This window comes from Elephas maximus, chromosome 22 (genome assembly GCF_024166365.1).
Source record: "Elephas maximus indicus isolate mEleMax1 chromosome 22, mEleMax1 primary haplotype, whole genome shotgun sequence".
In the NCBI taxonomy this organism is placed as follows: Eukaryota; Metazoa; Chordata; class Mammalia; order Proboscidea; family Elephantidae; genus Elephas; species Elephas maximus.
The window spans coordinates 14,644,034-14,666,777 of NC_064840.1; the positions used below are offsets into that span (position 1 = coordinate 14,644,034).

Here is a 22,744-nt window from a genome sequence, read left to right on the forward strand (position 1 = left end):
CCTGAGATTTGGTGATAACTTCAAAAGGTACTTATATTATTCTAATTTCAAGGGGTCTCTATCTAGTGTGTCAAAAGGCACTTGAGGACGGAAGATTGAGATTGGACTAAAACAGCAATAAAAGAAATTAGAAATAAAGGAGAGACTTTCACCTCAAAAGCCAGTTATGAATTTCTTGTCTGGATGTAGACCTCACGAAAGGAAGGCCACAAGCCCTGATGCCAGGCCCTCTTTCCCTGCCTCTCTGTTCCCTTGAGGTCTGTTCAGCATTACTGATTATGCCAGCACAAAGCAAAGCGATGGCAGGGTTTTGTGGATCGATAAGATGAAACTTGATCTGTGGGTCAGAGAGGCTCCTCACGTCTCCTCTTTCTAAGAGAACCTTACGTTTGTGGCCTAGCATCAGCTACTTCAGTCTTGACTGTATGTGGAGCATCTTGTGTTTATCATTAAATTTTTATCTGGTGGTTACGATGCTTGTTTTCTGGGTCAGATCTTGAATCCCTTTTCATTTGAGAAAGCGGTGTTTGTGGTTACCTCATTCCCAATCAATGTTGTATTCACCAGGCTTTCTACCGTTATGTATCTCCAAGGAGTTTCTTAAAGAGACCTCTTCACCATTTCGTTCTGTTGTGGTTATCTTGTGTTTCTCTTATTTTTCCTTTTCCTTCCCTTTTTTCTTTCTTTTACGTAAATGGAACCTGTTCAGGGACTTCATTTTATGTGTCTAGAGCTAAAGTGTATAACATTTGTGCATTTAAACCTATTAAATGTATTTCTTGTAATTGAGGGAGAGCAGAGACTGTTCAGAAATCTCTTGCTGTGTGTCATCTTTCCAGTTCTCCATGTAAAGGTTCCTGGTTTGGGGTTGTGTTCCCTAGGCTTAGACTCCTTTTTTGTGGTAAAGTACATGTAACATCAGTCTGACCGTTTTAACCATTTTACAGTGTATAAATCAGTGGCATTTAGTATATTCACCATGTTGTGCAACTATGACCGTCATCTAGTTCCAGAACATTTTCATCATCCCAAAGGAAGCCACATTCCCAATAACAATCACTTGCCATTCTCCATTCCTCACAGCCCCCTGGCAACCTCTAATCAGTTTCCTGTTTCCATGAATCTGCCTCCTAGACTAATTTTTATTACAGTGAGCCTCACAATTGACCCAATCTTGGTTCTTCCCTACTCTTCTTTCTGCACAAACCAGAGTAACTTTAAATACTCTTGCACTGTTAAAATCGCTTGACAGATACTCAGATACCAATCATGTGAACAGGACCTGGCCCCTGTGTACATGATGTTTGCTTTCTCAGTATTGCAAGCAGATTTTTCACTCTTTTGTTCATAAGTCTTTATTTTCTTACTGTCTCTCTTAGTTATCTAGTGCTGCTATAACAGAAATACCACAAGTGGGTGGCTTTAACAAACAGAAATTTATTCTCTCACAGTTTTTAGGAGTCTAGAAATCCAAATTCAGGGCACCAGCTCCAGGGGAATGCGTTCTCTCTCTCGGCTCTAGGGAAAGGTCCTTACCATTAATCCTCCCCTGGTCAGGGAGCTTCTCAGTGTAGGGGCCCAGGGCCCAAAGAACGTACACTCCTGGAGCTTCTTGTTTGGTGGTAGTGAGGCCCCCCTGTCTCTGCTTGCTTCTCTCTTTTATATCTCAAAAGAGGTTGATTTAAGACGCAGCCTAATCTTGTAGATTGAGTCCTGCCTCATCAACACAACTGCTGCCAGTCTCACCTTATTAACATCATAGAGGTAGGATTTACAACACGCAGGAAAATCACATCAGATTATAAAATGGTGGACAGTCACACAATACTGGGAATCATGGTCTAGCCAAATTGGCACATATCTTTGGGGGACACAATTCAATCTGTAACACTATCTCATGGACAATTTCCAGTAAACAGTTCCTGACATTCAGAGCCCTTAAATTTATTTCCAGTCTTCCTTTGACTTCGTGACTCTCCTCAGTGGACCTTTGGTTTTTTCCACACTGGTCTCCTTAGTCACTTGTGACCACATCTTTTTTTAAAAATTGAGATATGATTCATATATCATAAAATGCATCCTTTTAAAGTATACAGTTCGGTGGTTTTTTAAAGGTATTTACAAGGTTGTGCAGCTATCACCACTACATAATTGTAGAACATTTGTGTTACCCCAAAAAGAAACCTGTACCTTTTAGCTATCATCCCTTAACCACCCCACCGCCCCCACACCCTACTTCTCCCAGCCCTAAGGAGCCACTAATCTACTTTCTGTCTCTATGGATATGACCATTCTGGACATTTCACATAAATGGATGATACAATATGTGGTCTTTTGTAACAGGCTTCTTTCATTTAGCGTAATGTTTTTGAGGTTCGTCCATGTTGTATCATGTCTCATTACTTTTTATGGCTGAGCAATATTCCATTGTATGTTGTTGTTGTTGTTAGGTGCCATCGAGTTGGTTCTGACTCATAGTGACCCTGTGTGTAACAGAACAAAAGACTGCCCAGTTCTGCTCCATCCTCGCAATCATTGCTATTCCTTGTATGGATGGAGCATATTGTTCCTCCACTCATCAGTTGATGGCCATTTGGGTTGGTTGTCTCAGACCACATCTTATGTGATGTTTCCTCCTCTTTGCTCCTGTTTACATAATTCCCTCTGTTGTATTCCTGTTCTTCCCCTCACAGCTTTGCTCATCCTTTAAGGCTCAACTCAAGTCATATCTCCTCCCTGAAACCTTCCTAGAGCACTTCAAATCTACCCTTCTCAGAACTTCTGGAGAGGCGATTATCTGCAGCTTATAAAGGAGCTAACCGTGTGGCCTTGTGGGTTTGCCTAAACATTTTTGTTTTATATTGTTATTTTACCTTGAAATAGTTCTTAACCTTAAAGCCATGTGTTTTCTTTCTGGTTAAATTGTGAGCATCTTTTAAAAAATGGGTTGTATGCAGTAGTCTCAGTAAATGCCCTATTGTGCTTGTACACTGTTGTGTATAGAGGAAGGTTTCAAATTTAACATACTCCGCCTGCCCTTGCCACCTGTGTACTATGTGTTATATAGGAAACTGGAGAAATCTCTAATTTCTCTTGACTGTCCCCTAATTTCTTAGTTTTTCAACTTAGAATCATACACTTTAAGCCTAGAAAGAACTTTAGAGATTGTCTTTTCCTACGTACTCATTTCGTAAATGAAAAAACTGTAAGTTGAGAGACACTTACGAAATCATTCCTTTTAGGGACAGAGATGCAGACTCCTTAGGCTCAGCACTCTTTCCACTGCATACCCTGCACCTTCCTCTCTAACCTGTGAAGCTTCCCGAAGCCTAGAGAAAGGAGGCGCTTAAACCTAAGGGTTAAAAGGCCATTGTGCCTGTGGCTGGCTCACCTCCATTGAGTTGAGACCGGCTTCTATAGGATTCCTAACGTCTCTTATCAGTCTCTTGAGAGTTGTTCTTTCCACATATGGTTAAAATCTCCTTCAAATCTACTCAGAATTGTGCTCTTTTCCTTATTTATGAGAAAACATTAGTCAGTTTTAAACCACAATGTATTTTAAGCTGCAAATGCATAAATAGTGTTTCTTGTACATTGCTTTTTGTTGTTATCACTGTCCTTGAAATAGATTATTTCTCAAGGGACATTGCTTTTTTTGTTAATAACAGGAAGTACGTAGACCACTGGGCATCGTGAATTGTTAATCTGTGTAAACCACATGGAATTGTAGCATAGTCCCTTTTCTGTCTAACACACACACACTTTTTTCAGAAGTAGTACTAGCCGCCCCTTACTACTGAGCCTTCACTAAGTGGCTCACACAGTGTAACATACTTACATAACCTCCCCACAGTCCGGCGAGATGGGGCTGTTGACGTCCCTGCTTTACACGTGAAGGACCTGAGGCTCAGAGAGTCTAGGCAGCCAGGATTTGCGCTGGTGATGGGTGGCTCCAGTGCATGTGCGCTGCCACACTCTGCTCTGCTTCTAGAACGTCCGTCTGGGGAGCTGTGACAGAGCTGCTTCCGCTCCCTCATTTGCTACTCTGAGGGCGTGGCTATTGTAAGGCCATTTTGGTTTTCCTCCTGTGGCATGAATATTTTCTTTTAAAAATAAAAGCTGTAATAGGACCATGTTGTTTTTGCAACATTTTAGAAAAGAGAAAACCACCCATATCACAGCAGGCTAACACAGCCCCTGTTACAGTTTTTGGTGTATATGGCTTGTTTTTTCTCTGCATTTTTTTTCGTTTTAATTTTTATTGTGCTTTAACTGAAAGTTTATAAATCAAGTCAGTCTCTCATACAAAAATTTATATACACCTTGCTATATACTCCTAATTGGTCCCCCCGTAATGAGACAGCATGCTCCGTCCTCCAGCTCTCTCTTTTTGTGTCCTTCTGGCCAGCTTCTGACCCCCTCTGCCTTCTCATCTCCCCTCCAGGCAGGAGATGCCAACATAGTCTCATGTGTCTACTTGATCCAAGAAGTTCGTTCTTCACCAGTATCATTTTCTATCCATTGTCCAATCCAATCCCTGCCTCTAGAGTTGGCTTTGGGAATGGTTCCTGTCTTGGGCTAACAGAAGGCCTGGGGACCGTGACCACTGGGGTCCTTCTAGTCCCAGTCGGACCATTAAGTCTAGTCTTTTTATGAGAATTTGGGGTCTGCATCCCACTGCTCTCCTGCTTCCTAAGGGGTTCTCTGTTGTGTTCACTGTCAGGGCAGTCATTGGTTGTAGCCGGGCATCATCTGGTTCTTTTGGTCTCCGGCTGATGTAGCCTCTGGTTTATGTGGCCCTTTCTGTCTCTTGGGCTCATAATTACCTTGTGTCTTTGGTGTTCCTCATTCTTCTTTGCTCCAGGTAGGCTGAGACCAATTGATGCATCTTACATGGCTGATTGCTAGCATTTAAGACCCGAGACGCCACTCTCCAAAGTGGGATGCAGAATGTTTTCTTAATAGATTTTATTATGCCAGCTGACTTAGATGTCCCCTGAAACCATCTGCATGTTTTTATATAATGCAGTTGCAGCCTAGATAGCATTTTGTGGTTTTTTTTCCCTCAACTGGTGAGATCTTTTTTTCATGTTATTACGTACTTTTTGTTACTGTCTTTGGTTGACTGTAAAATAAAATAAAAACTCCTTGAATAATTATATCCTGATTTTCTTATTCAGCCTTCTAGTATTGGATATTACAATTATTTCCTGTGTTGCATTATTATGGTATGGATATTTTTTGCAAAGAAGTTTGTAGATTTTTCCCCTTTTTAGTATTAGTTTTTTTTTTTAACAATTATAAAATTATAAGGCTTGTTGTATAGAAGCATGTAGAATAAAGAGTTAAAGTTATCCCATTATCTTCCCCTAGTCTCACATTCCTAATTATTTTCTTGGGGTGGAGTCCCATAAATGGAATTACTGAATTTTGGGGAATGAATTTTTGTGTTTTCCGGTTTAAAAATTATTTCAAAATGTTTGTATAACCCTCAACTTTCCAATTTAACTTTTTGGTTTGGAGTCTCCACATTCTACTAAAATTATCCTTCAAGTCCTGAATACATCTTTCTTTTTCCTACTGGTGCCATACATAATGAGGGAGGAGGCCTCCCTTCTTACTCTCTACATCTCAGCCCCCTAAAATCTGGCTTCCCTCCCCGCCCTTCCACTGAACTACACTCCTCAGGGTCACTGGTGAGTGACTGTTTCATCAACAAATCAACAGGCCTTTTCTTGGTACCTGCTCTTGGCAGCATTTGTCCTGTTGACTGCACCCCTCTTGACATGCCCAGGACCTTGTGTTAAGGGTCTTTACAGCCTCAGAGCCTAACACCAGCCCCAGCATCCAGAAAGCTTTGCGGAAAGTTGTATGGAATGAAACTTATCTCACTCTGTGACCCCGCGCATACTTGGAGGTGCTGGGGGGCATTGATGACCTACCCAAGCACCTTCTTGGGCTCTTCTTCTTGCCCGTCTGTGGTCTCATTTGGTCACTTAGCAGTATCAGTCGTTTTCTTTGCTGGTTAAATAAACGGAAGTTCCGTCAATGATGACTAAACAACTTCTACTTTGACCTTCCAGCTAAATTATCCCATTTCTTTAACTTGAGGAAAACCTGGGCCATGCATGAGTCACCAGTCTCTTCAGAATAAGCCTGCTGTCTCTCTCTCTCACAGTCGGCCTCTGTCCATGTTCTCTGCAACGGTAGTGGGGTTTAGTATGTGACTTCCTTTTATTTTAGAAGAAGAGATATTTTCAAGAAAGTTTGTTGGTAATAAATGGATAGGAAAGATGTTTTTTTGTTTGTTTGTTGCTAGTGACAGCTCCTAGAATTGTTTTTAAAATTACATATTTAAAAAGAATAGAAGAGCTGGGGATAAGGAAGCGTCCCCTTCTGTTCTGTGACTTTCAGACTGTCCCCTTTCTCCCCTGCTGTGCTCTGGAAGTTAAGAGTGTTGGAAACAGATGACATCATGAGTTCAGGACGGTCACGTTATAAAACCTGAGACCTAAGCGTAAGTATCATCCACCTAGCGAAGGAGAGCACCTCAGGTAAAACCTGTGCGAGAAAGTCCAGCCTGGGGCTCCTCGGAGGCCCTTGTGCCAGCTCGGCTAACCATTAAGCTATTAGCTTACCAGAAGCTTTTATCAGATGCCCAGGAGTATGGTGGTGTTTTGCAATGAACTCCCGCCTCACTGTTACTTAAGAGTCATAAGTCTGAAGCATTCCAGTTTGCGTAAGAAAGCACAATTTTCTGGTCATATTCGAGGGCCATTTTACCACCTTTTGGTTAAAAACAGTATTAACCAACAAAAAAAAAAAAAAAAATTTTTTTTTTTTTTTGTGTTGAGGTTTTTTTCCCCCGTACTCCTTAATGTTTTTCTCCCATTCTCCGCCAAAGTGATCTGACTTTTTAGTGTACAGTTTGTTGCCTTTACAGGAAGGAGCAGTGACTGGATCCATGTATCTCCTCTGCCAAAATGTAGTTGGAGTGAAAACTGTATCATTTTATTTTGTGAAATATTAGCTGTCTTCTCCTCCTAAAAATTACTCTGTTGTCCCTTTGTGTCTCACACATTTTCATCCATCTGCATTCCCTTCGAGGCACGCGAGCCCAAGCACGTACATGACAAAACTGCTTGCACCTCTTTTAGCATCCATGTGAGCTCCAGCTGTGTGTCCTGATTCAGATTTGCCTTTTCATCTTTTATTAGTTTTGCCCACCCGTACAACCTGTACTTCAGAGTTGAGAGGGGTTCCAGCCTTCTGTGGACATGAAGCAAAAATTTGAGGTCCTGGTTATTATATTTAAAATTTGATGTGTGAATCTGTGGTTGGTTCAAGTTTGTGGTTGGTACTGTTGGAAAATATCAGTTCAAACATTGTCGTGCATCTCTGATAACTTCTTGAAATACCTTACCTTTGGCCAGTTTTAATCCACTTTTCCAAGTAATTTAAAATGTACTTTGTACTGACCATATACTGTGCCAAAATATTAATAGTTGTTTCAGTCCGAAATAGTATATTGTTATGGATTGAATTGTGTCCCCCCAAAATACGTGTTGTAGATCCTAATCTCTATGCCTGTAGTTATAATCCGCTTTGGGAATGGGTCGTCTTTGTTGTATTAATGTGGCAGGATTAGTGTAGAGTGTAGCGTTGAGTCACTCTTTTGAGATATAAAAGAGATTAAACAAGCTAGGAAGCAGAGATGAGGGAAGAGAGATGCCAAGCCACATGGAGATCTCCAAGGAACCCAGAAACAGAAGCTCAGAAGAGACAAGGACCTTCCTCTGGGGCTGACACAGAGAGAAAGCCTTCCACTAGAGCCCGCACCCTGAATTCGGATTTCTAGCCTTCTAGAAAGGTTTCTGAGAGGAAACCCTGCTGGTGTAGTGGTTAAGAGCTATCGCTGCGTAGTTTAAATCTACCAGGCACTCCTTGGAAACCCTATGGGGCATCCATTCTACCGTGTCCTTTAGGGTCGCTATGAGTTGGAATAGACTCACTGGCGACTTTTTTTTTTAGCCTTGAGAAAATAAATTTCTGCTTGTTAAAGCCACCCATTTGTGGTATTCTGTTACAGCAGCACTAGTAACTAAGACATATGTATTTGCTCTGAATTTTAAAATGTTTTCTATTCAAGCACCTATATCTTCATGGGTGGTGTTTCTAATACTCTACTAGTTTTATGTACTTGTATGAAACAATTGGATAATACCTATGGATTACTTTGAGGCTCTTGAGATAATAGATGCTTTGTAAATACAGATTGGTGATAAAGTTGTGTTAGAGAAATATCACCCATATTTATACTTACTAAGGACATGCTTTTTTTCTCCTTTAAAAAAAGAAGGAAAAAAGCTTTCTCTTGACAGTTTTCCTTTCAGCCTTGTTTTGTATAGATTTTGTGCTCCTGCTCATTATCACATTGGACTGGTTCCCATAAGGAATTCGATCATTACCCGTTAGGGACCTCTTTTTAAAAATACTTTAAAATTTATTTATCTTTTTCTGCTGTGAGGTATACACGCTCTTCTGGTAAATAAGTCTGAGGTAAGCTATTGATAAAGGGAGAGAAGAGAGCATTACATTTATTATACCCTTAATGAAGGAGCTCCAGAATGTCCTTAATAAATACTGGTGAACTCATGGCTGCATTTATCCATTTCCAGTTCTCCAAGGAATAATGGGAAGGGCCACAGCTACAATAACTCTGCATAATCATCATTGACTCTGGCGCTATTGATTGTGATTAACCAAGATGTATGGAATACAGTTTTAAGTGTTCAGTGCATGTGTCTTGTAAGGTCCATTAAGATGTTCATTATTTTTCAATTGATGCGTCTTAAGCTCCCCTTGATGTTTGCAGTCGCGCAGTCCCACAGAAAGACTCTGCACTGTGGGATTGAGTTCATTTTGTTAATTGTATAATACAACATAGCCACGTTTCATAAAAACACAGTAAATACTCTTGCTTTTATTGATTGGTAACCTTTGGTATCACTAAACAAGGCCTGGAGCAAGTGAATAGTTCTTAAAACCTCTACACATAAAGGGTGTAAATGTTTCTTGAAATGGGGGGCTGCACTTTTAGGGGCCTCTGCCTGATCGCTTAGTAGCCTTTAGACCACTTCCGTCTTCCGGGTGTAAGTCGGTAGACTCATTCATTCAGTCAGTCAGCAAGTACTAAGTAAGCACCGATGAATACAACAGACATATCCCTTGATCTCAGGGTGCTTTCAGACTGACAGGAGATAGTTACATGTGGTTACAGTTCAGGGTGGAGGAGGTGTTAGGATAGGGGAGGAGCTGGGTGCCACAGCACACCAGGACAGGCTCAGAGTCAGGCCAGCTCAGCCTTGAAGGATGACTAGGAGTTAGCCAGGTAGAGCTTTGCATGGGGCAGAGATGCCATAACTTAGCACATATGCTGCCACTTCCTGCGCGCAACCCCTTGGTGGACATTGAGAATCCATTGTAGCATTTATTTTTCTTGTGAGATGGGTGGTACTCAGCCACCGTATTCTTCTCAATACAGTGTTCTAGGCAGCCACTACCAATTTATTGGATTTGAATTAGAAATGAAACCATTATTTCCTAGCATGAGGCCTCATAACAAGGCCCCTCTTGACTGCTCGGGGTACCTGATCAAAATAAAATTGCTGTGTGAGTTCGTTTGGGAGTGGCTGGAGTCTGACTCTGTAGAGGGTGAAGTTTTACCAACCACTCTACATATCCCCCCACATTACCTGTGAAGCAGGTTTGGGAGGCACGGATTGTGTCTGCCCAACTCACACCGCTGTTGCCAACATATTGAGCTTTTCTGTTGGCCTCTTGCCACCCAGTTGGATATAGTGGTGAATTCGATGGGCTAGGGTTAGGGGCTGTGTCCTGCAAGGCTGAGTCAGAAAATTGAAAACAATAAATTCCTTATATTGCGCTTAAATGGAGATGGTTCTTAAAAGCAGCATTTGTTTAAAGACACTGTCATCTGAGGAGGCAAAGTGGCTTGCTGGCTAAGCGGCAGATTGAGAAAAACCTAGGGACCAGTTTTGATCCCAGCTGTGCCACTAAAATATTTCTTGTGACCCTGAGTAATTCACTTAACCTTACTTCTCAGCATTCTTAAATCAAGATGCTGCTGCTTGCCCCCCCCCCCCCCCCGCCACTGTTAAGAAGAGCCTTGAAAAAAAATAATTTTTAGCAAATTAAGTTCTGGCACCTGGAAACAGAATGGGTGTCTTGGTGGGTATTTATACAAGAAGGAAGGTTTAAAGTTTTTTAAGCTGCACAGCATTTTTTCCTCTTATTTCTTCTAGTCTCCCCAGTCTCTTAGTCCAAATGAGTAGGCTGCTTATTGGAAACTTGCTCGTTAATAAAAGCTCCTTGGTGGTAAATCATTTTAAATTGGTGATTGCTTTGGGGTGCTGTGCTTGAGAGAGGCTCCATTCCCATTCTTAAAAAAAAAAATCAGCTGTGGTCTCTGACCTATTTATTTAGAGGTAAACTCAGCCTGATCAAGTGTAAAAAACATGGAGAAAAGAATACGTCTCGTTGGTCCATGCCATGGGCTGGGGTACATCTTGACTAGTTTGGAGAAGACTTCTTTCTCCTTCAGTTTTTCTTTAGTGTTCTTACATGAGCTAGTATATTAGTTGCAGTTGTACTTTGCACAGACAGTAATTAGAGAGCCATCAGCATTGGGGTCCAGAGGTTTACTGACAATGCAACTGTCATAGTGGCATCTTAATTGGTTGAGTGTAATTGTCATTAAAAAAAATGGTAAAGACATCTGGAGCTCTGGAGAAAAAGCCTCCTTTTTTCCTACCTCCCTTCAATATTTGTTCTTGCTTCTTCTGGCCGATGTTGTTAAGCGTTTTTAGATCCCATTTAGGGCTTGGTCCGGGTTCCTCTGCCGCAACGAATATTTACCCTCGTGAAAGTGCCTTTTCCGTTAGCATGAGTTGGTCAGCCCTCAGCCTGACTCCCGTTGCCACGCCTGCTTCCGCTTCTGTTAGACGGCAGAGCTCGCTGCTGAGTCATCACAGGGTACCTGCTGCTGAAATAGGACTACTTATTCCCTGTTCCGAGCAATAAAGGAGACATAGAGTCGCTTATATTTTACCTCCCAAGTTATTTTGCAGGAAAACATTTGTGTTATTATTATCCTTTTTGGCTATGGAGAATGGCGTAATTTAAGTTGACATCTGTGGAAAAACTCATGTTTACTGAAATAATTTAGCTTATCTCCTGTTTTTAAGAGGTATACTTTAAACAGATTAGAAATAAATGCACCAAGTCTAATGCATATTGTTGCATTGCCTTCTGGATGTTACACGGATCATTTCTGATTATTAGCACTAGAAGGTAGTTGGTGGAAATAAAGGAGGTGCCACTCCAACCAGTCATTACCTGTAGACACTTCCTTTCAGTCACCATTCCTTTACTGAGTATATTGGCTGCGTGAGCCTTCTGGTGGAGGCTACTGCATTGAGCTACAGCTCTTCTCAAGGACTTTATATTCCAGTTGAGGAGATAAGACCTGTACATATGACATGTAGCAATAAATGCTATTTCTTCAGGTGAAGGGCAGATGGTTGAGTCAGAGAAGGCTTCATGGAAGAGGCAGGGCCTGTTGTAGACTTGCAGAGTGGGCAGGATTGGGCTACCTTAATGGTTCTCAATCTTGCCTGTATGTTGAAAGCACTGATGCCTGGTCCCATCTCTTGAGAGTCAGATTTAATTGGTCTGTGGTTGTTGGGGCATCAGGATGTTTAACAGCTTCCTGGGTGATTCTAACATTCATCCACGGTTGATCCCTACTGGGCCTGGTCTCGAGGAGAGAAGGCACTTCAGAAAGGTGGATAATGTGAGCAAGAGTATTTGAAGCCAGGGAAGGGCAGGCTTGTCTGGAGGCAGACACATGCTAAAGAAGGGTAGAAAATGAGTTTGTGGAAGGTTTCCAGTGTTAAAAAAAAAACTTTTTTTTTTTTTTTTTTTGACCCCAGTAATTAAACCTTCCTTCAGTAAGGTGTTAAGGGGTAAAAATTTATAGACAGCTTCCTAGCTGTTAGGCACTGTTTTGTCATTGAATGCACAGCTTCGAACAAGACCCAGACTCTGACCTCAGAAGCGTATAGCTTAGTAAGGGAGACAAAAAGAAAACCACATACACATAATTGACACGAAGGAGAGGTTTAGGCTGCCGGCAAGGGAGATCATAAGGCGACATGGCCTCATTTGGAGAGTAAGGGAGAAACGGAGTGTTTCCAGAAGCACGATTCACACAGGCAGGTATTGTTGAGGTCTTGGCTTGCACAGGGCCGATTGAAGGTGGCTGAGGCTCACGAGTGGGGAGGCTAATGCTCCAAGTGTGAGGTGCTGGGGTCTTCAGACCAGGGTGGTATTCCTGGGAAAGAGAACATAAAGGGCTTAGTGACCTGAATATGTATGTCTGTGTGGGTGGGGGCAAAGGGGAGCTTGAAGGGACCCCTCCATTTCTACACCAGTGACCTGAGACTGAAGCTCCTATCGACAAAAATAAGGAATTCAGAAACAGGCTAGCTTTTCGAGGAGAGCATGTGTTTAATCTCAGATGTGTGGAGTTGGAGTGTAAATGAGACACCTTCTTTTATGGAAGAAAAGGCTCGTCAGGAACCTTTTAGATAACGACAGAGTGCCATTACCCGTGGGATCCCTGCCCTCTCTCCTCCCCCACTAATAAGAAATATCAAAAATTTGTGTTTTATGGTGGAATTTTGCATGGTTCGGCAATTGAAGCACCTTTCCCAAGTTTTGTTGTTGCTGCTTAGCCTCAGAACTCTTTGTTTAAAGGAGTCCTGGGGCCTGGAGCACAGTCCACTTACATTCTCTCCTCCACGCTCCCCACTCCCTACCGGAGGCCCTAAGGGATGCCACAAAGAACACCGGGGAGACTACTGGTGTGGTCCAGTGTACTTGTTGCCATCGAGTCGATTCCAACTCATTGTGACCCTATAGGAAAGAGTAGAACTGCCTCGTAGGGTTTCCAAGGCTGTAACCTTTACAGAAGCAGACTGCCACATCTTGTAGCTAGTGGGTGTGAACCTCCAAGCACTTAATCACTGTGCCACCAAGGCTCTTTCTGGCTCAATATATATTAGTAAAGAATAGAATGACCAAGACTGACAGAAAATAAATACGCTTTCCTGGTTTGCGCACTTTCTTATTCTCAGCATTCCTTCATTCTCTGATGTCTTAAACTCCTCTTTTTTCTTTCTTTTACTTACCTTCTCTCTGTTTCTGAAAGACATTGCCACCCTCATCTTTATTTTCTGAACTGGCTGTTTCCTTTCCCATAGAATTTAACCCAAAAGATTAGATCATGGACAGTTCAGAAATTCAAATGTGTTATCTCTCCTCATGTCCCTGGAGCTAAGCAAGTAGCCTTCCTCTGGGGACTGGCCTGGAGTCGTTTTCGGCAGTTCATGTTGACTCTGGTAATTGTGGGACAGTGTCGTCTGTGCTTTGCGCAGGGTTCCCAGTAAAGAAGGGGGATTTGGATTGTTGCCTGGAGAGCCTGGAGCCAGTGCCTGCCTTGGCTGTGATGATACCAATATCTGCCCTTGCTTGGGTATCACTCCCAGTCTTTATGATACTCTTGTGGTGAGTATTTTTATGTACCACAGGATCAGTGGTCAAACAGAGGTACGTCAGCCCAGTGTCGCAAAGAACATCTCTCCTGTTTGGCTCTTTACACAACATATACCCTCCCTGGCTCCGTCCTGCAGGCAGAGCACTGAATTCTCCGACCAGGGAATTTGTGTGACAGAATGACCTTTGAATGATGTCACGTACCTGTATTTAACGCAGATGAACAACTTGAGGTAACTACTCCTACGTTTCGTAAATGAAGCCCTCCTGAATCAGAGTGTTCATAGTTTCTTAAGACACATTGCATAAGAAATTGACCTTCTGTAGCCATTTCATAAATGCATCGTGTCCTAGATTTCAGTGATGAAATCGATCTCGGAGGTTATCTTGTTTGACTGCATACTTTTAACATGGGATCAAAGGAATGCTGAGGGCTGTATGGCTAGGGCCTCAGGACGACTGTGAATCCCCTTGAAATTGTCTGCCCGTCGTCGTGTGGGCACATCATGAGGTCGCTCTTGCAGGCATCTCTAGTATTCCTCTCCAAAGTTGCTACCGTGTTGAATAGAACCCCCTGCAGCAGTCAGGGACCTTCGCTTGAATAGCTCAGCGGCAGGCAGTGTACCACCTCATCATCTGTCCGTTCCATTATCCCAGAGGCCTCGTGACTGAGCGGGCCTGGCCCTGCCTGGGCTTTGATGGAGAGAGTCATTTGTCGGAGTGGCAGTAGTAATAGGAGAGAGTGAGTGCTCCTATTTTCTAAGTGGGCAAAACCAGGGCGCGTCATGCATTTCGGCAAGAGCTTTTCATGAGAAGGCAGCATTGTCTGGCTGCTAAAGGCAAGATTTAATTGTTTCAGCAAATCAATTAGTCTTTAGGGACTTTAATCAGTCAAATCTGATGCATGGATGAGGTATGAGAAAGCTTATGCCTGTAAGGCCATTAGTCCTTAGTATCTCTGCAGCCTTTCTCTCCCTCTCTCTCTAGTGCTGTGCCTGTGTGTGTCTCTGTGTGGTTCTCTCTGTGTGTCACTACTGCTGCTTATACGCATTTCTGTTAGTGATACTTTTAGGGCGAGAACTTAAGGTAACAAATTGGTTGTAATCGTGTAAAAGGAAAGAAGGCGATCTTGATACCCAATTTATTATTATAGCTTTCTCATTTCACATTGCTGCCATCGTGCTATGAGAACGTGAGCCACGTTCACACCCTGCCGTTACCTAGTTGACCTTGTCTCCTGTTGCAGTTCCTCACCTAAATCGTGTTGTAGGGGTGACTTCTCACTGACCACATCATACACGTCTGCCGTTTCAAGGCTCTCGCCATTTTCTCCACCATGGCCCTGCTTTTTAAGCCCCTTTTGGAACCAAGTGTGTCCTTCTTTTCCAGATATACATCAGGGGACGTGAGGGTGTGGGACACCCGCACCTGGGACTACATAGCCCCCTTCCTGGAATCAGAGTATGAGGAGGACGAGCCTGGAATGCAGCCATATGTCTCCTTTGTGAAGATAAACAGCTCGCTGGCGGTAGCAGCTTATGAGGATGGTAAGTAACCGCAACCCTCCTCCCTATTAAGGAAAAAAAAAAGCTTTACAAAAATTAAGCAGCTGTGCCCGGCCCTCCCCCCATAATCCCTACATATATACGCGTGGGCACACACACATGTTCTCTCCCTCTCTCTCACACACGCGCACACACACTCTCTCTCTCTCTCACACACTCCTGCCTTTATGTGAAGAAGTTGGCCAATAACCCTCAGTGCATTAGTAGGCATTGGAACACAGCACCCATTAAAAAAAACTGGTGTTTAATTCCTACTGGAACCGTCAGGCTGGGTTTTAGTGCCAGACATGAGGCTGGCCAAGCCATCTTAAGCAAATAACTTGTTTGGTGTAAAATATTAAATATACTTGGCTTACTTTTCCTTTAGTCTCTACCTAGTCCAAAGGGAATAATGAAAAGGGGATAGACACAGATAAATCTATTAACAAATACGGAAATAGAAAAATAAAAGTCAGTGCCTACCTTTCCCTGGCACTTATAACCCAGCGAGGTAATTTATGGTAATACGGTACTATGTTGTCTCTCAGGGACTGAGAGAGTTCTTTCTGTGTGTGAGCAACTGTGGATTTATAGCACTAAGGTAAGGATAATTTAGAATTAGTTTTACCTGAATAATGAAATCTCAGAAGTTTATAGCTAATAGACATAATAATTTCAAGGGCCATGATATCCTATACTCATACCTCATACGCCCCTGACCTCCATTATATTGTAAGTTTGAATCTCCAAAAGCTTGGTTTCCCCACTGGCCTGAAAATTGGACCACAGAGTGTTTTCAAATGTTCGTGTTGATGTCATGGCACCATTATAAATCTTCAGAGGCAGTGTAACAGTATTGGTTGGCTCAGAGGGACAGAATTAAAATAGCAAACGGGGAAATTTTATATCCATATATAATTTAAAAATAAAAATTAGGGCTGAAATCTTACCTATTTTCATTTTATTACTTTAATTACATGAACTCTATTATTTTGGTTTGATATTAGTAGGTACCACTGATGGATTATTTCCTTTCAGCCTATAGAAATTCAGCTAAGATATCTCTTGTATACCAACTAATTATTTTACGTGTGTTCATTGAGATCCTGGGTAGATAACATAAGAGCAGCTTGAGCATGTTTGCTGCTTTCGAGATCATCAGTGAGTTCTCTTGTTTTTTAAAACAGTCATGCTAAAGGTTGCAGTGCTTTTAAGATTAGAATCATACAGCTTTAGAATCACCTAGTAGCCACGCTTTGCCATATACACGCGTTCTCCTACAAGACGGGAAACTGAGGTCCAGAGAGGCCTGCCAAAGGATTTGCCTGAGTCACGTCACTAATCTGCGTGAATCCAGAACTGTGGCTGTGGTCTTTCAGGCCGGGCAGTGGTATAATGCTGCTGTTTATGTCTTGCTACAGACAGAGACTCTTGTAGAATGGGTGCCTGATTGATTCGCATCATGTCTTGTATCTTGTGAGCTTGGAGATAAATCTTGAGGTGATGTGCAAGCGTGCCGCTGGTTTTATATTGTTAATGAGAATTGGCCCTGTCGCCCTCATCCCTGTTGTTGGATGGAAATATTGGGAGACTATTTTTTATGTAGATGTGACAAAGAAGATACTTTCTTTGGTGAATATTGGCAAATAATTGTCAAAATATATTTTAAACACTTAATTAAAAAAAAATTCATGATCAAAATTCAAACAACAAATATGTATAAAACAAAAAGCTAAATGTTCCTTCCTGTTCCCCAACCATTAATCACTCTCACAGGGGTCCTGTTCTGTATACTTTTCTATACCTTGCTTTTTTCACCTAATGATATATCTTGGCAATCTTACAGGTAAGCCTTCTTTTTTTAATGGCTGTATATTATTGCATTATGTGACTCTACTATAATTTATTTATTAGGCTCTTACTGATACACATTTGGGTTGTTAACTTTTCGTTTTTAAGAAGAGTGCCACAATATCCTCAAACAAATATCCTGATGGACTTGTACAGTTTATCCATAGAGTAACTTACTGGGTCTAAGGCTACGTACGGATGCGTTAAGTTTTGACAGCTGTTGCCAAATTGCCCTCCAAAGAGGTTTCACCGGTTTGTATTCTTTTCTAAAGTGTATAAGAGGAGACTCTTTGCTCATACGTGTCTGATCGGTAAAAATGGTATTTTGATGTTGTTTTTATTTGCTTTTCTTTAATTTTCAGTATTGTGAACATCAGTCACTTCACTGAGTTATTAGTTGTTTGCATTTCTTTCTCTATAAATTGCTTGTTTCTGTTTTGTCCCTTTTTTTTTTCTTCATTATTAATCTTTTCTGGTTGATGAGAAAGGGCTAAGGAAATAACCCTTGTCATAGTATTTAGAATAATTTTTCAGATTTGTCATTTATTCTTCAGTAGACTTTGTTTATGGTTTATTTTTTAGATAGTAGTTGTGTATATGTGTGTATATATGCAAAGGCATGTGACTCTCTGAATCATAACAAATTATGGGTAACATTGTGAAGAATGGAAATTGCAGAAGACTTAATTGTGCTTACATGGAACCTGTACATAGACTGAGGCAGTCGTCTGAACAGAACAAGGGGATACTGTGTGGTTTAAAATCAGGAAAGGTGTGCATCAGGGTTGTATCCTTTCACCGTTTTTATTCAGTCTGTATGCTGAGCAGATGATCTGAGAAGCTGGGCTGTATGAAGAAGAATGGGGTATCAAGATTGGAGGAAGCCTTATTAGTGACCTGTGATATGCTGATGACACAGCCCTGCTTGCTGAAAGTGAAGAGGACTTGAAGCACTTACTGAGGAAGATCAAAGACCAAGCCTTCTGTGTGGATTACACCTCAACATAAACAAAATAAAAATCCTCACAACTGGACTAGTAAGCAACATCATGATTGTGATGTGATGAATTACGTAGTTTATGGCCTTTCTCAACAAGGTCTTGTAACTCCCATTCAGGTGATTGGGCAGGGCTGTGCAAATAAGATAATTGCCGCCCACCAAGAGGATTGGTCAGTTTTGTCTTAAAAGAGAGCCAACTCCAGAGCAGAAAGAAGCGTCCACCACCACCAAGGCAGGAGAGATGGATAGGAGACCTTGCAGAAGGAGATGGCGTGGTGGGCGTCCCAGCCCAGGGAGAGAGAAAGCTGAGTGCCTTTGGGCGGAGGCTGAGGGCCAGGGAGAGGCGTGCCTGCGAGCACAGCTGGAGGAGGCTGTCCTGATGGGAGAACTGCATCCTGAGTGTTCCTGAGCCTGAATTGTAACTGTCACTTCCCTAATAAACCCCGTGATTATGGGTATGGTCTGTGAGCTCTGTGTGGCCATTGCAGTGAATTATTGAACCCAGCAGAGAAGTAGAGAGTGCTGTGGGAGGGACGGTTAGTATCAGAATTAGTAAAGATGGCAGAAGTAGGATGCGTGTCTGACCTCCGCTTCATAGGGATCAGCCTTGGGGTGTTGATATTGGTTCTCCTTCACCCTTGTGAAGTTAGAGGAGATCAGACACTGCTCACATGTCATTTTTACAATGCTAAAGGGAGAAAAGATTGAAGTTGTCAAGGATTTCATGTTACTTGGATCCACAATCAATACCCACGGAAGCAGCAGTTAAGAAATTAAATGACATACTGCATTGGGCAAATCTGCAAAAGACCTCTTTAAAGTGTTGAAAAGCAAAAATGTCACATTGAGGACTAAGGTATGCCTGACCGAAGCCATGATGTTTTCTATTGCCTCATATGCATGCGAAAGCTTCACAATGAATAAAGAAGAAAACCAAAACTAAACCAAACCCAGTGCCATCGAGTCAATTCCGACTCATAGTGACCCTATAGGACAGAGGAGAACTGCCCCATAGAGTTTCCAAGGAGCGCCTGGCGGCCTCGAACTGCTGACCCTTTGGTTGGCAGCCATAGCACTTAACCACCATGCCGCCAGGGTTTCCGAATAAGCAAGATGGAGGAAGAATTGATGCATTTGAATTTTGGTGTTGGGGCAGGCTATTGACTATACCGTGGACTACCAGAAGAATGAACAAATTTGTCTTGGAAGAAATACAGCTAGAATGCTCCTTGGAAACAAGGACTTTGTCTCACATACTTTGGACAAGTTATCAGGAGAGACCAGTCCCTTAAGAAGGACATCATTCTTGGTAAGGTAGAGTGAAAAAGAGGAAGACCCTCAATGAGGTAGACTGACACATTGGCTGCAACAGTGGGCTCAAACATAGTAATGATTACGAGGCTGGCGCAGAACCAGGCAGTATTTTGTTCTGTTGTATTTAGGATCACTATGAGTTGGGACCAGCTCAATGGCACCTGATGATGACAGCGTATATGTATGTGTGATTTTACTTTTTAATCCATAAGTGAGTGGGTTTTATTTTTAAGATGTTTGACTAGGTAACATATTTTAGGGTCAAAGATCAAAACAATATAAACAGTGTACATTGAGAAGTCTTGCTTTCACCATTTTGTCTGCTCCATTTCCAGCCTCCATTAAAAAAAAACAAAAAACAAAAAACCATTGCCGCTGAGTCGATTCTGACTCATAGGAACCCTTCAAGACAGAGTAGAACTGCCGCATAGGGTTTCCGAGGCTGGTGGATTTGAACTGCTGACGTTTTCGTTAACAGCTGCTAGCTTCTTGTGTATCCTCTCAGTATTTCTCTAATGCAAAAAAAAAAAAATGAGTATTCTTATTCTTTCCTCCTTTTTTCCACAAAAAATAGCATACTATTTTACATTATTCCACACTTAGCCTTTTTTCACTTAATAACATATCAAAGCCTGCCCACAGGGGAAAGGGGGCACCCGCCTTTTTCACACCTGCAGAATAAGTATTACATTGAATGTAAATACTGTCATGTGTTTACACAGTCCCGTACTGAAGGACAGTTGGGTTGCTTCCGATCTGTTGCTTATTACAGTGTTGTAATGAAAAACTTTGTACATATGACATTTGATGTGTTCAAAAAGGATATTTTTCTATTAAAGGGATTTTGGGGTCAAAGAGTAAATAGAAATGAGATGGTCCTGTTTTATACTCTCACCCAGCATGCATCCATTCTCTTACAGTCGTATCAATAAAACAAGTTTCAGATGTTCTGATCTCTCAATTTGATGAAGTGCTATCTGAATGCTATTAAATTTCCGTTTCTTAGTATGAAAGAGATTGATTTTTTTACTCAGCATACCTGCTACTTGTTAAGGAGCCCTAGTGGTGCAATGGTTAAGCACTCGGCGGCTAACTGGAAGGTCAGCACTTTGAACCCACCGGTGACTCAGCAGGAGAAAGGACATGGCGATCTTCTCCCGGGAAGATTATAGCCTAGAAACGACCAGAACGGAAATACGGAGAGTGTTTATGCATTGTGAAGAATGTAACCGTTGTCACCGAACAGTTTGTGTAGAAGTTGTTCAGTGGGAACCGAAACCGTTATGAAGACCTTTACCGAAAACACAAAAAAATGTTTTTTTCTAAAAAAAGATGACAGCCAGGGAAACCCCATAGGGCACTTTGGCTCCGTCATATAGGGCTGCTATAGTTGGAATCAACTCAACGGCACACAACAGCCACCTGCTACTTGTAGTTCTTTCTTTTTGTTCTGTTGCTGTTGTAACTTTATTTTTTTAAACTTAAATCTTGATTGTCCTGGAGAGTTTATCCTACGATAGGATAAAGAATGGATCTGAGTCTATGTTTTTTCCAGCACCTCTTATTAGGAAGACCCCACTGGTTTGAGGTGCTGCCTTTACAAGCTTTTAGATATGAAATGCTTTTTGTACTTAGATCTGTTTCTGGAATTTATGTTCCGTTCCAATTAGTCTGTTTTATAGTTTAAATTTATGTCATCACATTTGTCAGTTTTGTCCTTTTGGGTTTCACGTCACGCTCAGGAGGACTTTCCTTAGTATAGTCTGTGTAGTACTTCCATGTTTACATTACATTCTATACTATACTGTACAGTCTACTGTACTTCCATGTTTACATTACCTTGTATGCTATACAATACAACCTATATTGTACAGTCTATAGTACTTCCATGTTTACATTCCATTCCATATACCGTATTCCAAGGACCATGTTTATAGTACTTCCATGTTTATGTTACATCCCATTGTTTACATTTTTTTATTTCTCAAGTTCATTTTGGCCTTAAGGATTATTTCTTCTCTAAGAGTTCTGTGTTTTCTGGCTCTTCTGTCACACTAAACTTGTTTTACCAGTCTTATCAGGACTGTTAAACTATTTCTGTGATAAATAACAACTTCTCATTCTTTCGACAGACCTCAGGTGGCATTGTCTTTGGTCTCACTTCAGTTTAACAGATTGACACTGTGATATTTATATCAGCATATTCATGAATAGCTACTCGGGGCAAAGCCAGACTGAAACTGTGTTTCAAACAATCAAAGGCACATTTTTACATTGCTCCTTTCCAGGAGCTAACAGACACTTCTTAGGTATAACTTGGCAAAAAGGAAATTTACCTTGTGGGGTGTAGATGTTGTCATTGTGCTCCACAGATAGAAGAGTAAGATAATAAAATGAGTTAATGAACTTGAGTTCTCTGATTATGCCAAAGGGGAGCTCTGCAGGCACTGAGACCCTCTTGATGATCTGGTCTGCACACATAGTATGACTCAGACTCAGAGGAGAGATGGAAACTGCTCTGGGGGAAAGTAAGCCATCCGGACCACCTTTTTAGCCTCCTTGCCGTGTGGGGACACTGTACATGCACCTGGGGTGTTGATATTTGGCAAGGTGTGCCACAGTTGTGATTTTTTGAATTCCAACCCACCGGCCTCATATTTCTTCTGCCTTGTTTCCGATTGTCAGCACTGGCCATCCTCCAGTTTGATTTTACCACTAATTGTATTACACGTTACCATACTGAAATGAATCAAATCAAAATGCTTTTCCTGGAGCATTAGATAAAGCAGGCGAAGATTCTGAGTAATGAGCAGATGCTGCCAATGCAGGGACAGTGGAGACCTCGCCAGGACACCATCTGCTCCATGGTTGCCTGCCTTTGGCCTCGAGCCATGGCATTGGGAATGGCAGCATATGTGAAACCTGTGCCCTGGCCATGGAGTTTGTCTTGAAAAACTCACTCTTTAGTGAAAAGTGAGATTACACACTTCTTAGGTGAAAAGAAGTTCTTTTTTGTCCCCCTAAGTGGAGAAAAGTGATACAAGACCCAGTTTATGTCAGCATGTGGAAACCTGGATGGTGCCATCAAGCAAGGCCAAGTGGCTTATCCACTTTGCAGCACTCCCAGTGCAATTGTCTGAGCACACACAGGCTCCATTGTCAGGGACCGTGCCTGCCCAGGGCCAAAGTGACTATGATTTCTTATTTCCTGATGTATTAACAATGAATGGGAGTGAGTCTCTCCAAGCTTCATTTTAACACTGAACAGTGGGGCCATGTTTTAGTTAGACGGCTGTGGAGACTAGGTGCGTCTAAAGCATCCTTTATCATTTTATGTTTAATAAACAATCAGTCCTTCGATAGTTTTGCTTCTGTCTCTTGTTTGTTGATGACATGT

The 22,744-nt window shown here is 41.9% G+C and overlaps 1 protein-coding gene across 1 annotated transcript in view; it reads left to right on the forward strand.

Moving 5' to 3' along the window:
- FBXW8 (F-box and WD repeat domain containing 8) overlaps window positions 1–22,744 on the forward strand; it is a 146,557-nt gene that overhangs the window by 46,661 nt on the left and 77,152 nt on the right. The window contains exon 5 of the mRNA XM_049865553.1: window positions 15,028–15,185. Within this exon, the coding sequence (XP_049721510.1) occupies window positions 15,028–15,185 (158 nt within the window). The remainder of the gene's footprint in view (window positions 1–15,027; window positions 15,186–22,744) is intronic.